This window comes from Melozone crissalis, unplaced genomic scaffold (assembly GCF_028551555.1).
Source record: "Melozone crissalis strain CALT ecotype California unplaced genomic scaffold, PUWL_Pcris_2 ptg000035l_1, whole genome shotgun sequence".
NCBI classification, from domain to species: Eukaryota; Metazoa; Chordata; class Aves; order Passeriformes; family Passerellidae; genus Melozone; species Melozone crissalis.
This window is the reverse complement of record NW_026535813.1, coordinates 9,448,034-9,465,022: the sequence shown is the minus strand read 5'-3', so window position 1 is coordinate 9,465,022 and position 16,989 is coordinate 9,448,034. Positions and strand designations below refer to the sequence as shown.

Sequence of the window (16,989 nt, the reverse complement as noted above, 5' to 3'; positions counted from 1 at the left end):
GCTTTTTTGCTACGCTCTAACTCAACACCCTGTGTCTACCTGATTCCCCATGGCTCCTGCTAAGACTGCAGAGTTTTCTGTTACATTTTGTTTGACATCCCAGGGTATGCCTGCCTGTTATTCCAGCAGCCCCTCCAAGGTTCCTGCCACAGCCCACTTTGCCCTTACCCATGTTCAGAGAGGAGGCTGAGCTCATGCCCACAGCGCCCCCTGCAGTCTTGGGGGAATCATCGCACCCTCCCAGCCCAGGCAGGAACCAACTGTGCCCCTGCTGGCTGTGACCATAACTACAACAAAGGGGAATGTGCTTGACAGCCAAGAGAAGGCTGTTATTGGGTTTCTGTTTTAGTTTGTTGTTGCTGCTATTGTGATTGTTTGTTTGCCTTGTTATACATCTCTATATATATATATATATATATATACACATACTAGTAAAGAACTGTTATTCCTTTTCCCATATCTTTGCCTGAAAGCCCCATAATTTCAGAGTTATAATAATTTAGAGGGAAGGAGGTCACATCTTCCATTCCAAGGGACGTTCCCGCCTTCCTTGGCAGACACCTTTCTTTCAAGCCAGGACAGGGGTCAAGAGGAGAAAACTTCTTTAGACAGCAGTACAGAGTTAGGCAAATATTTGGAAAATGGCTTAGGATCTTCACTGGGTTGCAATAAGTCAGTGTCCAGATCAATCCTGGCTCTCAAAGCTCTACACTAAATGCTATAACATGTTGCATCATTTTAAAAGAAATTTATTTAATGTGTTTAATATAGGCTTTTGCACATCTCAATTAAAAACCTCTCTGCTTCTTGAGTTGGTGTTTTACCAAATCCCTGTGTCAAAAGTAACTGCTTGCCATTGATTTTGGGTCAGTTTTTGGACAGCTGTTGGGACAGCCTGTCAAATTTTCCCTTAGCTTCTACAGGTAAGACATTTATTTCTTGACTAGAAAGCACTAGTATAAATAGAACATGGAAAAAAAATCCTATCATGTCTCCTTGCTGTAGGTCAAAGAGTCACAAAGGTCTAAAGGAAAATGGCTGAACACAAAGACAAAAGATGGGGGCTCATGCATACTATTAAGGATGTGTGTTGAGGGACAGTATTGTGGAGCAATGGTGGTGGGCTGTGTCTGTGCATCTTGTTATTGGTTTAAAGTTTATATCTTTTGGAGGACTATCAGATCTCAGGATAACTGATCAGCCTGGCTGTATTTTTAAAAGTGGCAGTCTGGAGTCTGAAATCTAAGTTCTTTTATTGCAAAGTAATAAAAGATGAATCTGTATTCATTCAAGTCACATTCTTATCAGTAGTCCAGGATCGTTGCTGTTGAGATGGTCTCAACAAACAGAAGAACACTGTATTTAAGAAGACTTCTCTATATTTATTTTTACAGCGTGCTGTCTATTTATACCCTTTCACAAAGTTTATACTTACTCATTGATCACAATAAATCAACATAGTGTTCATTTGAGCAAGGCGGTCTCCACCACTATTTTCTGCCCAAAACCTAACTACAGGCCCCTCATTTATCGCTCCTTCTCCTTTGTTTCCATGCCAAGGGCCTTGGTAAAGCTCCTTTCAGGAGCAAAGGCGACTTTTATCATCTTCTCTCTTTAACTAGCTCTTTCTGACTCACAGACCAGCTGTGAGCCCCTTCCACACAGGATCTGTCTTTGCACTCAGCAGATGTTTGGGAAATGCTTTGTATTCCAGTTGTGTACTTTACGTTTAGACTAAACTGGATTCAATTCTTTGTCACTGTAGTTTTTAATGGTTTTCATGTAATTTTTGTAATCATGTTTACAGTGCACTAAGAATCAAAAACCATAATTCCAAGTAATGCAGTTTATGCAGAGCACCATTTTCAAGCAAATTCTACTTGAAATCACTGCAGTGATTTCTACACCAGTCTGGGCAGTCACCCTTGAATTCCAAGGGGGTGTCTTCCTATCTGGTTGCTCACTCTGTGCAACAAGGGCCTTCATCTTAACGTCCCTAATGATTTCTCTGCATCAGTGGAAGATCCAGTGTGGAAGCCCTGGGGGGGAATCTCCTAAGTTACACCTCATTGGCTCCTTCGCCTGTTCCTATGCCTGAGCATAGGTGTTCCTGAGCCGCTCCCTCCCATTTCCCGGATTGGGCCTCACCTTTGTACTGCCCTGAGACCAGGGTGAGCCTGGGGACCCCTGGAGAGAGAGACCTGGACCCTCGTGGTATGTGTATGTCTGGGACCTGAACATCTCACCGCGTGGCTCAATTAAACATCTGTGGATATGCATAGGCCCTTTTTGCTTCTTTATCCTGGAGTTTGCTAGCAGGGATTCAAGCTGCAACAATCCAGCAAAGCATTTAAAGAGCTGTTTTAGAGCTATCTTCCATGCCATCTGTACTTCGGATGTCTTTCCCAAGCTGGTGATGCGAAACAGCTACTTAAATTCTTCATGAAGAATCATTTCCATGAAGCTTATAAGAAAATAGCTGACTCAGACAGCCCATTGCAGAATGTGAGGACTTTCATTGGACTTCAGCAGTAGACGAGTTTGCTCTTCAATGTTTTGCTGAGTCTGCTCCGATGCACTTTGTACCATGTCCTTTCAGCCCAGAAGTGCTGTCTCTGCTCCTGAAGCACATCCTGGGTGCTCATCTGGTGGTCTTGTGAATGGGGTGTCCAGCACTCTTGTGGGAGAAGTATCACAACAGTGGTGTGAAGTGATGCTGTGGGAAGGCACAGGGAGAAATCAGATCCATTTATGTGTTTGGAAAGGCTGAATCAACTGGCATCCCATAGCAGAAGATAGCACATCCTATGGTGAGCCAATGCTTTATGTCAATCCTACAGCACTTTTTTGGATGCATTATTGCATGAGCACCTTGGGTGTCTCTGTGTGAAGCCCTTCCATCATGTAATCAAAGAATCACAGAATTGTTTGGGTTGGAAAGGACCTTTAAAGGTCATCCAGTTCAACCCCCCTGCAGCAAGAAGAGACATCTTCAACTAGATTAGGTTGCTCAGAGCCTTGTTCAGTCTGACCGTGAATGTTTCCAAGGATGGGACATCTATAACCTCTTTGGGCAATATGTGCCACTGTTTCACCACCCCCACTGTAAAAATCAATGCTACCCTGTTGGTTTATAGTGAGTCTAATTATGTTGTAAAGGCTAAACCAAATCAACTCTAGCAAACAAGACAGATGTAATTGTCCAGACCCAAAGGAGGATTGTCAACAGCAGCTGTACTCCAGGACCAAGGTGATGACAAGAGTTGTGCCCATATAGGTAGCTCATGTGAAGGTTTCATAAGGTTTTTCCCAGCAGCCAGATGCTGTAAGACTCATCAGAAACATCTCTACCCCCCATAGTGTTGGTTTTGTTGGCTGTGCTTTTCTGCTGGAGTTCATTGTATATTTTCAAAGATGTATACATGTAACATCTAAAGCCCACACTGCATCTCAGCTGTTCAAAGATGATTTTAAATCCTGATCACCACCATCTTGACAGGTGGATTTTCTACGCTTCCAAAATGCTGTGTCCATCCAGATGCATGGCCTCAGTCTAGTGATCAGGATAGTCTTTAACCCTAGTGACAGAAAGGCATAAATGAAGTGTGAATAACTTCATTTTTGTTTTCTGAAGTGAACATGACATCTTGTTCCCTTCTAATCTGAGGAAAATTCAGAAATTAAATTGGACCCAATTTAAACCAGTTTTAAAGAGAAAGTCAAAAGAAAAACACATGTAAGTCCCATGTTCTTCATCCTTGGAGCTGGTGGTTGTTGCTTTCTATGGGGTTTTGAGGTTTTTGATTAAATTGTGTGGACTGATACTCCCTGCACCAAAGCAATTCTGAGTTACTATTATGCATGAGTGTAAAACATCGGAGTGCCTTTGATGGATATAGGATTGGTGAAGAATACTTTTGGGGGAAGTCAGGCCTCTAGAATAGAAATTCAGACCTTCCCCCTCATATTCATAACAATATGCCCCAGACCTCCAGGACCAGTTTCAAATGCTATAAAATTCCACCAGCTCTTAACTGGGGTCCTTCAGGCCCTCCAGTTTGGACCACAGTGTCCCTTAGATGCCCAAAGCCAGTGATGATGGGCATTTTTTACTTCAGCAGCACTGCCTTGCCCAAATCCCTCTGTCAGTGCCTGCTTGGGGGTACCAGTCCAGTTATTAATGAAGCTGCATTGCACAAGGTGAAGCAGCTGGTCTGGCTGGAATATGCTTAGTTCAGAAAGGCAGAAATTGGTTTGTTACTGGTATGTTACAGAGGATTTAGTTTCTTCCTGTCCTTTCCCTTTTCAGGCTGAGTATTCTAGACAGCTAGCTAGTACAGCTGGAAAGAATCCAGCTGCTATCAATCTCTGTGAATTTAACTCTTTCAGTGGTGACTAAGAGGTTTTTATAATTTCCCTCCCTCAATGCAGAATTGCAGTGGGATTTCCAAAAAGAAGGTGGGGAAAGGTGGTCCTTTATCCCATAGAGCCAGCCCCACCAGTACTCCATTTGCAGGTACAGTTGTTGCATGACTTGTGGAAGGTCTGTTCCTCCAGCTTTGAGGGGTGTTGCACATAAGTGGGATCTTGGGTCCTTATGGGAATGGAGGGTCCCACAGAGTCCATTTCTGCAGCAGATCCTAATCTGACCCTTATAATGGCAGTTGCTACTTAATTGCAGGCATGTTAATAGCAAAGCTGATCATGAGATACTACCAAGACTTAGCATCATATTCCTGAGCCTGATCCTGGCACATAGATGAAATCCTGCCTGGGCAGAAAAGTGAAGAGAAATTTATTGTCCGCCAAATGCAGTGAGGAATGTTTTCATTCACTCACCAGAAGAATGAAGGGGATGCAGAAGGATGCCCAGATCCCATGGCCAAAGGATGCATCCCTTGGCCATAGCAATGCTCTTCATTCTCAACCTTTTGCCTGAGTAGCTGCAAGCCCAAATAAGTTATTAAATGCTGGGTGGCCCCAGCCATGCCCACCAGGTATCAGGCTCTGCAAAAAAACAGGACAAAACCAGAATCCTTTCCCTTCAAGGCATGTAATGTGCCTTGGAGAGTTTTGTCCTATGGGAGAATTGCTTGGGATTGAGGGCAAGAGTGGTGTCCAGGAAGGTTCTTCCATGTTAAGAACCAGTATGTCCAGAGCACCCAGTCCCTGAGCACATGCACAGGATCTCAGTCTGTTTGGCCATGCAGGATGCTCTGCATCATGGGGTAAAAGTCCCAAGTGTCATGGAGGATGAATACAATCACAGAATCATTTAGGTTGGAAAACACCTTTAAGAACACTGATGCCAACTGTTAATCCAGCACTGCCAAGCCCACTGCTAAACCATGTCCCCAAGTGCTGCATCTACACATCTTTTAAATCCCTCCAGGGTTAGTGACTCCACCCATGCCCTGGGCAGTCTGTTCTAATGCTTGACAGCCCTTTTGGGGAAGACATTTTCCCTAATATCAAATCTAAACCTTACCTGACTCAACTTGAGGCCATTTCCTCTTGTTCTGTTGCTTGTTGCTTGGGAGAAGAGACAGAGCCCCACCTGGCTACAACCTCCTTCCAGGTAGTTGTAGAGAGTGAAGTCTTCCTTGAGCCTCCTTTTCTCCAGGCTGAATACCCCCAGCTCCCTCAACTGCTCCTCATTAGACTTGTACTCTAATGTAGCTTCTTACCTCTCAGTAATTTTAAGAACTGCCTAACCAAATCTCCATATAACCACCGGGAGAATGTATCCCCACATTGTCTTCAAGCTCTTCACATGCTAGACAAATGGTGGGGGTTCTCAGAGGACTTGTGTCCCTTGAGGGGTGTCCTAGTCACAGGATATAGTGGTTTTGGTTTGCCAATTTAAGATTTCCCCAATTTTGAGATTTTCCCAACCAATGCGCTGATGAGTATGGTGGGTTTCAGTGCCAGCCAATCACCCATACACTCACTTCCTGCTGTGAGATAGGAAGATAGGATTAGGAGAAAGGAAAAGCAGGCTCAAAACTTTAAAAGGGTATAAAGAAAATTTTATTAACAGTAACTAAAAGGAAAAAATAAGTAGCAAGAATCAAAACAAACCCTTCAGAACACTTGTCCTCCCCCCACAACCTTTTTTTCCCCACTGACAATGTAAAACAACAAAACTTCAAATTTCCAGTCAGTTTACCACCTCTAAAATAGTCTTTTTGCAGTTCACTTAGGGAGAGAAGTCCCTCTTGTTAATGTTATGGAGACTTCTCCACAAGAGGAAAAAACAGTTCTCTCATGGCTCTCAATTTCATCACAAATAGCAGCAGCCCAGGGGAAATCTGCTATCGTGAATCCCCTCCCATTTTCCACAAGTCTTCCCACAACTTGTTTATGGGCCATGTTGACTTATGGAGTACTGTTTTAAAGATGAGCTGTTCAAAGGCAAAAGTTGTCATTATCTATTTCTAAAATCAACTCCATTCCTGGGAACAGAGATCTTTTTCTCCTGGGGGCACAGGACTACTCTTCTCTCTATCGCTGTTCAAACTTCTCATGGGATCACAGCAACTTTAACATCCACTTACTTTAGCATGGGGGTCTTTGCTCGATATCAGTTTGAACCCTTCATCTCCCCATAGTTTCATGTGTTATAGGGAAAAAGAGTCTTTTCTCCATAGCTTACAAGAGGCTTTCAGCTCCAAAATCAAGGCATCTTCTCATCCCTCCCATCTGGGACTTAACTTCTTCCTCATTGACTTCAATATCTTCATGTTGTTCCTTTACATGCTTGCATCTTGTTCCTTTCTCTCACTCGAGGGAGGGTTGAAGCACTGAAAGAGTTAACATGTCGCCTGGGCCCTTCAAATGGTCACCTGACCTGCTGGTAACTTGTGGCTGGAGCTGCGGCTGGGGCTGTGCCAGGATCGTCTTCATGGTTGGTTTTGGGTATTTTCTGTGTTCCATTCCAGCCGCAGGGCCACTCTGCACGGGCTGCAGGGCCACCTCTGGTCTCAGCTGTGCTGGGGGGAGAGGACCTGATGGCAAGATTTTAACAGCCGCAGCCAGCCCTGCTGTGGCCAGGGCTCCGCAGCCTCCCCCGCCTTCCTGCCTGGCAACTGCTGGGGCCCAGACCAGCCAGAACGGGGTTCAGCATCCCCTGGACCCCCTGGAGAGGGGCCTGGCCCCCCACGGCAGACCCTGCCCAGCCCAACCCAGGAAGGGGTCCAGCGGGCACAGGGTGTGTTAACTTCTTGCTGGCTGGGAAAGAAAGAGGAAGTTCACGGGTTTCTTTAGTCTTTAACATGTGTTTTTCACAGCTGCGTGTCCAGCTTCTCAGTGGTTCAACAGACTGTCAGTTACGCAAAAAGCTTTTGCATCACTTCCCTAAATTCCTCCCATGTCAAACTATGACACAGGAGTAGGGCACCAGTTTAGCACTATGTCGGTGTAACCAAACAGTGTATTCTACTCCCCTCTACATCAGTCCTGATAAACTGCTAACGATGGATTGTTTGCAGTAGTTGCCCAGTGCACACCCAACACCTCAGGCTACAATCTGGATGTTAAATGAGATTAGGAAAAGAAGCAAACCCTGGAGGCAGACTAGTGGGTTTTTTTCTTCACATAAATGACTCAGCTGTGATAACTCCCTCCTGGGAAGCACCAGCACATTCACACCCAGCCTGAGGGGTCATCTCTCTTAATGAGGCATAATGGACTCAATGGTTGTCTTGGTTTAAAAGACAGATGTCTGCCAAGGAAAAATGACCCCCCCCTCCAAATCATTATAACTTCGAAATTATGTGGCTTCCAGGCAAAAATATGGGAAAAGGAATAACAGTTCTTTATTAGAAAATATGTATATAGCAAGACAGAATAAGCAATGAAAAGAAATAGTGACAGAAATTCCTCACCCTTTAAGCCATTTCCCCTTTGGTGTAGTTATGACTACAACCATCAGAGGGCACTGGTGGCTCAGGCAAGGCTGAGAGGCTGCAGTAACTCTCCTGCGGCTTCAGAGGGTGCTCCAATGCTAGCCTGGAACCTCTCCAGGTGGTCAGTGGCAACTCGGAGAGAATGGGGGGAAAGGACGACTACCTCAGGGTCTCACTCAAATGGCGATCAGTCTTTGGCATCACCTACGGCAGCCAGCACACACTAGGGACGTGGGCAGGGCTTGGTCGTGATGTTGCTACTGTGCAGAAAGGGAACTGGCAGGAGTGGCCCTGGCCTCAGATGACACCCCACACATTGGCTCTGGACTCATCCAAAATGGCAAGAAAGCAGGAAAAAGCAGGGAGGCTTGCTGTGCCAAGACCGCAGTGCAACAAAAATCCCAGAACAAAGCACACAGATGCTGCTGTGGCCACCACGCCACTGACTGCTTGCTGCAGCACCATACCTCCGACTTTTTCCTCCTGCGCTCAGCAAGAGAACCACACCTCCTTCCGGCGCCAGCTCTCGCTGCTGCTTCCCTTCATGCAATATCTTTGATCCTACACCATAAAGGCAAGAAAGACTGCCTAGGCAGTGCCCCCCCTCCCCCCCCCCCCCCACCCCGTGGCCAGGAAATCTTAAAAATACAATGACAATTTTTGAGCACAAATGATCATGAGATACCTTGTCATTATGAACCATCCCCAAGACAATGGCACTAGCAGAATAGGCAGCTGCAATGACTTAGACTATGGAAGACTTCCAAAATATCCCATGACTTGCAGTATTACATCATCCCATTGTGAAACTCCCCACCCTGGGGGAGGTACTGAGCATTCCCCACCTGCACCTGAGCATATATAATCTTTAGGTTTGGGGACTTCTGGTACCACTCAATGAATCCAGAGCAGGACCAGAACTTCAATAGGACTGTGACCATTACTTCAACAAGACTGCAACCATCACTGACCAACAGGGTGCCAGGTTATACTCTGCCTTTGTGGGCTGAAACCAGTTTTCTCTGTATCATTGTGTTCATTGTAATCTCTTTAGGAGATTGTAACTCTGCCCTGTAATCTCTCTCAAGGTAATTGAGTGGGGTTCATTTCTCCTGCCAGTTTACTTGTAAACTAGCACAGGGGGCTATGAGCAGGGCTGATGGAACAGACCAATTGTGTTTTAGACCACAGCTGTCCATGTGTCTGGTGTTATTTTCTTCAGCCTTGTGTCTTCCAGCCCCTTTCCTTGGGAGGAAATCATGTTGTAAAAAACTGGCAGGAATCCTGTTTTTCTGAGCATGTAGACTGGTAATCACTAAGACAGCTAAAGCCTTAGATTTGATTGCATAAGCTCCTCTGACAGAGTAGACATTTGTCAGATATAAATTCTGTTGAAAGGTATCTCATTTAGTTAATTAAATTTAAAAATTGGTGGAGAAATGATAGCAGAAATGTCGCAGTCTTCCTCGCTGCCACCCCTGATCTGTCTTGGCCGGGGAGAACCTGGTGAAATAAAGGAATGGGTGTGATGGTCTTGCCCAAAAAATAAAGACTTTAATAACAAAATAACAAATGTGGATCCAAAGACAGGGGGGTGTGGTAAATGCCACAAGGTATAGGAGTCTTCTGAAGGCAAGGGTCCGATCATGAATGTGAACTCGGAACAAGACCTTATTTGTAACAGGTTCTGAACCAACTGAGGACAAGAACCAGAAACTCGACCAAATATAGGATAGTTCTATTAGCATACTACTAATTCCCATGACCACACTCTTCTTGCCATGACCTGAAAAGGTGTCCCCTGTTCAGTATCCTGTTTCCCATGCTCTCACGTTGATGATTCCTGTATATGACACCGAGGCCAAATCAGTATTTATTCCAGCTGGACGCGTTTCCACACAGAAACAACACCATCCTATTTCCAGCTTGGTAATCATGATTATCTCCCCTTGGTTTTTAATACTTCTGCAGGTTTTTTTTGTGACTGAATGTCTGTTTAGTTTCCACATTGACCAATGGCCGAATCCCTGGTCCTACTGAAGTCAGAGGGAGTTTTGAGCTGAATTGGAATTTGGCCTTTGAAGTGAAAATAATTAATGTTGAATGGAGTCAAGATGTTAGAGACTATTGTGCTATCTACATACTTTTTCTTCTAGCTGAAGTAGAGTTCCCCACAAGGCACTGTGTCCTTACACCAAAGGATGAGCAGAGAGGGACAGAAGAAGGGTTTCCCAGTAACTGCAGCATTTTTTATGCGGTGAATTCTTGCTTTTCTTGGAGATGTTACTGTGTGATTCAAGCTTCAGTTGTTCTTCCCTTCAGCATCACAACCTAAAAGCCTGGGTTGGAAAGTGTCTCTGGATTGCTACATTGTTTGGTTTCCTAAGCTTGGCATGTCACCCCAAGCTGCCATCTGTGCTCCTACATTCCTGCCCTTGAACAAGCATGAGGTTGTTACCATCAATTCAACCCACAGTGGGTGCATGTTGTGGGGTGCCCTGGTCCCCAACTGTCACAGGACGAGTGGGAGCTTCAGAAAGGCCCTGCATTGGCCTCAAATTTTGGCAACAGTTTGAATTTAAGGAATCACTCTGGCCCTCAAGTTCTAGTAATGGCAGATCAGGTCTATTTATAAAAAATAATTATTTATTAAACAGACAAAAGATAACAGACAAAAGATCTTAATTAGAGTTACCAAAGTATAAAACTCAAAAGAACTACTAGTAGATTACAGCGTAACATAAAACAGTGCACGATATCAAGGTACCTGTATTAAAGCTAGCAAAAGAAATAGTATTGATTAGGAGTTAAATGTAACTTACCACAGAAATTATGATAATGTACAGAGATACCCTTGCTCTTATAGTCATAAAGTGAGGCATCTCTTAGAAATCGAGCTTATCTTTCCAGATATCACTGCAACAGTAAGATGTTTATTGTCAGTTGGGAGATGCCGGACCAGTGTTAACTCCATGGTGCCAAAATAACTTACTATAAGACATCTTGTCCTGTTTGAGTTATCTGATCAGTTAACAAACAATAGATAAACTCTTGTGGGGGGCAAGATGCCCTGGTACACCAACTTATCCCTTCCTGGGGCTCTCTATGTCCCCAGGACCTTGGTTAAACGTAAGAGCAAGGATAGGTCATCCCAACCTCCCAGGCTTTGCGATGCTGTGCATTCAAAAAAGTTTCAAGATCTGGTATAGTAAAAGCAGGGCGACCCCTACGATGGGGGAGATGATGAGGAGGACTCTATCTTATTAGAAGGCTAATTAATTACTTTATTATACTTTATTATTCTATACTATGTTACACTACATCTAAACTGAATCTGCACAAGCATCCAACTCAACTGCCCAGAATCTTGTGACTGTCTGCTGACCGAGAGTCTGCACATGTACTTGGCCCTGATAGGCCAAGGAAACAAAACACTATTACTTTGGGTAAACAATCTTTATATTGCATTCTACTTTGGTGCAACACAGGAACAGCAAATGAGATAAGAATTGTTTTGATCATTCTTTTGTCTGCTTCTCTCACTACTGTTCTCAGGTTCAGAGAATGTGAATCCCACAATCTGGGTCCCGTTCTTCCTGCTTTGGCTCTTCTTCCCTGCAGATCCTGTTCCTTCTTGGCTTTTCTTCTTTGCTGGAGTGTTGGGAAGATAAAAGCATGAGAGTCTTTGCTTGAATGCTGGATAATTGTTTAGACCTCTGCCTGCTGCCAAGTCACAGACATTGATCCTTGTTTACCATTCTCCTTCCTTTGCCTTTTCTTTCTTGCAATCTTTATTCCTTAACTTTTTTAACTCTGTGGTTTTCCATCCTATGGTCAGTGACTGCAGAGCTTCAGTCTGTTTGCTCTGCCCCTTGCCATGGGTATATCACCTTTTAGCTGTCCCACACAGGGATGGAGCTGCCTGTCCTCTCTCCATCTAGTACAAAAGCCCCAAATAGAACAATCTTGCATACTCCACATTGACCTAACTAGGGCTTTTTTTAATCTTAAACATTTTTTTCTTTCACAGCCATTAAACAGAAACAGTTTTGATTATAATATCATTATGCCTTTAGGAAAAAACTTTCCCCACATGCATTTCTTGCAGAAATTCACAGCAGTTTGGTTTCCAGCTCATTTCCAGGCATTTCCCCTTACTTCTGCTGAAATTAAAGCTGTGTCTGTGTGCAACTTTTATAATTTCTGTGCAATATTTTCCATTTAAATAAAGTAACAGTCTGTCTGTTTTATAACCCAAGGCTGGAAGTGTACCCAAACAGTTAGATGCTTGAGAGAAGAGAAGAGCAAAGCCACAGAAAGCACAACTTGCATGCTTAAGCATGCGAAGGCTTAGTACTAGATAAAGGTTTTAATTAACTTGTAATTTGACATTCCTCTTTTAATAAGAGCTGATTTTTACAAAATGGTTTATGTGATTGCGTTACTGAGAGGAAACAAAGAAATGCCAGGAAAACTTGATGTGGAGAATCTGTACTCATAAACTGCTTGTAAGCTTCAGCTAACAGGAAAACTTCTCCTCCACTTTTTTTTTTTTTTTTTATTCCCTGCCATTCAACTTGCAAAAAACCAAAAAAAAACAAAACAAAAAAAAAAAAACCAAAACAAAAACAAAAACCAAAACAACAAAAACCCAAAAAACAAACAAACAAAAAAAAAACTAAACCCAAAACAACCCAAACAAAACCCCTACATTGAATATCTCAGAAAACTGGTTCTGGTCATTTGAGACTAAAGACAAATTCCTGCCACTGCCACTAAGCCTCTTCCTCCCATGTTTGCCAATTATGAACCCTCACGCTTTATGGTTAAGAGCCAGTTGGCCTCAAATATAGGTTTTAACTCCGGGGGATGCCGAGGAATACAGATTCCATGGGCAGATGGCTTAGGCAGGCAAGGTTAGCAACTGTTGACCATGAAATGTATTTGTGAATGGCCAATTCCTTCATCTGACTGAGCATTAAAGCATCTCACATGCTCTCAGAGTCAAGACTGAGCATTAAAGAGGCATTGGAAAGGCAAGGAGGTGCTGCCTTGCTTAGAGCTAACCCTGCACTGTCCTGGGTGAAAGCACACCATGTCAAGACAATTTCCTCCTTAGTTGCATCCTTGATGATGGCATTCTGTCTCTGCCTTCTCTGCTCGGGACAATCAAGCTGCAGCCTATGTGGAAATACGAAATGTCTGAGGCTGTCAGTGTTTTTTCCTTTCAACTGTTTTTTGGGGGGGAGTTATCATCTCAGCTACCAGTTCTAGCCAGCAGATGGGCTTGCTTGCCCCTTCTGAGCCACTGTAGTCTCTCTAGACAACCATTTGCGGGCAGTTCCTCCTCTTTGTGGCTGTTGAATTCCCATGTTATCTGTTTGGACCTGTATGCATTTAGCCTGCTATCTGGTGGCAATGGTTCTAGCACTCTCTGCTGCCAGAGCCAAGCATGATACTCAGCTTCTTCATTCATGCATATGTCTTGTCCTGGTGTAGCAATGACGAAGGACATGCGTAAAGAAAGGTGTATTGGGTTTACACGGCCAAGCTTTGGTAGCGGGAGAGGGAGGAGGGGGGTGCACTACAAGGATGGCTTCTGTGAGAAGCTGCTGGAAGCTTCCTCCATGTCAGCTAGAGCCAACCCCTGGTATCTCCAAAGACGTATGTGCCACTGGTCAAGACTGGGCCAATTAGAAATCGTGGCAACACCTCTGTGATAGTATATTTAAGAAGAAGACGAAGAAGAAGAAGGAAAAAAAAGTTATGGCACAGTTGTAATTGTGACCAGAGAGGAACAGAGTAAGAACATGTGAAAGGACCAACTCTGCAGACACCAAGGTCAGGGAAGAAGGACAGGGAGGAGGTGCTCAAGGCACCAGAGCTGAGATTGCTCTGCAGCCCGTGGTGAAGACCATGGTGAAGCATCTGTCTCCCTGCAGCCCATGGAGATCCATGGGGATGCAGAAATCCACCCACAGCCTGTGGAGGACACCCATACTAGAGCAGGTGGATGTCTGAGACGAGGCTGTGACCCCTGGGGAGAGAGGACCCCATGCTGGAGCAGCCTATCCTTGAAGAACTGCACCCTGTGGAAGTGACCCCCAGTGCATCTGTTTGTAAAAAACTGTTGCCCATGGGATGGACTCACATCAGAGAAGTTCATGGAGAACTATCTCCAGTGGGAGAGATCCCATGTTGGAGCAGGAGGACTCCTTTCTCTGAGCAGCCGGAGAAATAACACCTGATAAACTGACCATAACCCCCATTCCCTATCTCCCTGCACTGCTGAGAGTGGAGGTAGAGCTGGGAAGGGCAGGGGGAAAGGTGTTTTTTTAAGGTTTTATTTTACTTCTCATTATCCTGCTCTGATTTTGTTAGTAATAAATTCAATTAATATCTTTAATTTGAGCTTTTTTTGCCAGTGACAGTTTTTGCTCAGTGATCTCTCCTGGTCTCATGAACCCTTTGTTATATTTTCTCTCCTCTGTCCAGTTGTGGAAGGGAGTGATAGGGAGGCTTTGGTGGGTGGCTGGCATCCAGCTGGAGTCAACTCACTACAAAAGGCCAAACAAAGCCATTTAGTGTGGTCATCTGGTTTATTTGGCAATTTACTTTTTAGCTTATTTTTTTCCACTTAGAAATTCCTTATATGCTTTCAATGGTTCATTGCAAATCCATGCAGCAGTATGCTATGTTAGTACAGCAGAGAGGGCAGGCAAGAGGAGCAAATGATGCTGTAGGCCAGGTGTATCAGGAGGTCCTTAAGTCTTCTGAAAAAAAAAAATCTCCTGATATTTCTTGCCTGCCTGACTTCCCCTTGCTCAGCTGGGACTAACCAGATATTCCCCAGTTTGGTATAGAAGCAACACAGAAAACACAGAAGCCTGGGAGAGATTTTCCTGGTAACCAAAGCAATGTTATCTAACTGTTCATGAAAACTTTCAGCTGAAATATCTCTGTTGCTGAAAGATTGAGGTGTGAGATTGTGTTCGATGTCAAGAAATTGGCTCTCTTCCTGTAGTAGGGACACCCACAGAGCCTACCCACCAAGGACCAGTCTGGTGGGACAGATGTGTTGACCAAAAAGGCCCATGCAGAAAAGAGTGAACTAATGATCTTCTTTGACTTTCTAGGCGACAGCAGAGACTTCCTGGTGGGAACAAGTCTCAGCAGCATGCAGATCATCAGCAAGGTGGCACCAAACACAACAGGGACCACCAGAATCTTTACCAAGGAGGCCAGGCCCTTCACTCCTCAGGTAGGACAGGCCACCATGGCTGCAGTCAGAACCGGAGATGGCATCACAACCAGAAGCACTTGCCCAATGACAAAGAAACACACAGAAATGCCAAAGAGACAGAGAACTTGAAAATCAAGGACACCACCATCTGTGCAGTTCATATTCCCTTGGAGATGCACCGAGGCCTGGAGGATATGGAGAAGCAGTCTCAGCAGTACATCCAAGAGTCAGAGACCAAGCAGAAAGACAGTATTCATGATCGCATTAGGGAAAGACCCAAGATCAATTTGCTTCAGTCTTCCAAAGACAGGCTGCAAAGGAGACTAAAAGAAAAGGTATTATTTCTTATGGAAACATTGAGTTTCCCTTTTTCCAAGTCTGGCTGTTGGCTATTTTCCATACAAAGGGTGGAGTGGGCTCAAGAAAACTTTCCATCAATGCATCTTAATCTCCCAGTGTCAACACTTCTCGCAAAGTGTTTTCATGCTTCTTCAGGAGGCCTTTTATTCACTCAATTAAGTCTTTTAGCTTGACTTCTTGGTTGAGGTTGCTACCAGCTTGAGTTCTTCAAAGACTGGGAACTCTTTTCCTGCACACCCTTGGGGAAAGCTGATTCACACGTGAGCTACAATGTGGGTACACCTCCCAACTGATAGCCTTCCAGTCTGCAGAGCTCATCAACTTTGCAAAGAGGTCTAAAAAAAGGCAATTTGTGTCTCTACAATTACAGAGCTAAATCCCAAGCTTTGACTTTTGAGTGCTGAATAGCTGTAGTCAGCTACTTCAGTGTTGATATTCATTTATCTCAGCAATTAATTGAAATGACCCTATCTTTTCCACTTCCTTCCAATAATCTAAACAACAACAAAATGATTGTATGCAAGTGACAGAGGATAAATGCTTTTTTGAAAAAATATTCAGCATCAGATTTCTGAAGAATTTGTAGATCTCTTTATTTGCCCCCTGTAAAACTCAGATTCTTTCTCTAGAGATTTTTTTTGTCAGACTAGAAAATTAATCTGTAAGGGTATCTCCAATGACATTTCCAAAATAAGTAGCAAAAATAACTTGAACATATACAACTCTATGGGAGTGCATGTTGGAAATGTATACCTTTGAATGCATGAGCACTTACTATTTATGTATGTGGCATGAGGGGGAGGAAGAGATTTTGTTAGTTATTTTTATGTTCTTTAAAGCAATATCAATATAGAAGAGACTTTTAGATTATTCATTTTAATGTTCTTCCTGTGAATTTACAGTCTTATAAGAAACACATCACATAAGCACTCAATCTTGGGTGGTGAGTGGGTGTTGTCAACACAATTGGCCTCCTGATGGGAGTTTTGGACAACTCCAACTGCTGTTTGGCATTGGGGTTGTCCAAAAAATTGTTGCAGTTTTGTATTATATAGCATGTTTTAAGAGTTTTTCAAATGCTGGGATCATGTGACATCTTTAATCTCAATTTAAATGATTAAATGTATCACAGAATCACAGAATATGCTGACTTGGAAGGTCCCACAAGGATTGAGTCGAACTCCTGTCCCTGCACAGGACACCCCAAGAGTCATACCATGTGCCTGAGAGTATTGTCCAAATGCTTCTTGAACTCTGTCAGGCTTGGTTCTGTGATCACTTCCCTGGGGAGCTTGTTCCAGTGCTCAACCACCCTCTGGGTGAAGAACCTTTTTCTAATATCCAGCCTAAACCTCCCCTGACACAACTTCAGGCCATTTCCTCGGGTCCTGTCACTGCTCACCACACTGAAGAGGTCTGGCCCTCCTCTTCCCCTTGTGACTTTGACATCCTGGATCAGGACCCTTGAGGAAATCTTCT

General features: G+C 44.0%; 1 protein-coding gene across 1 annotated transcript in view; it reads left to right on the top strand.

The window, feature by feature from the left end:
- Window positions 1-16,989, top strand: part of LOC128941423 (CBP80/20-dependent translation initiation factor-like) — a 487,587-nt gene that overhangs the window by 338,692 nt on the left and 131,906 nt on the right. The window contains exon 14 of the mRNA XM_054283182.1: window positions 15,044-15,485. Within this exon, the coding sequence (XP_054139157.1) occupies window positions 15,044-15,485 (442 nt within the window). The remainder of the gene's footprint in view (window positions 1-15,043; window positions 15,486-16,989) is intronic.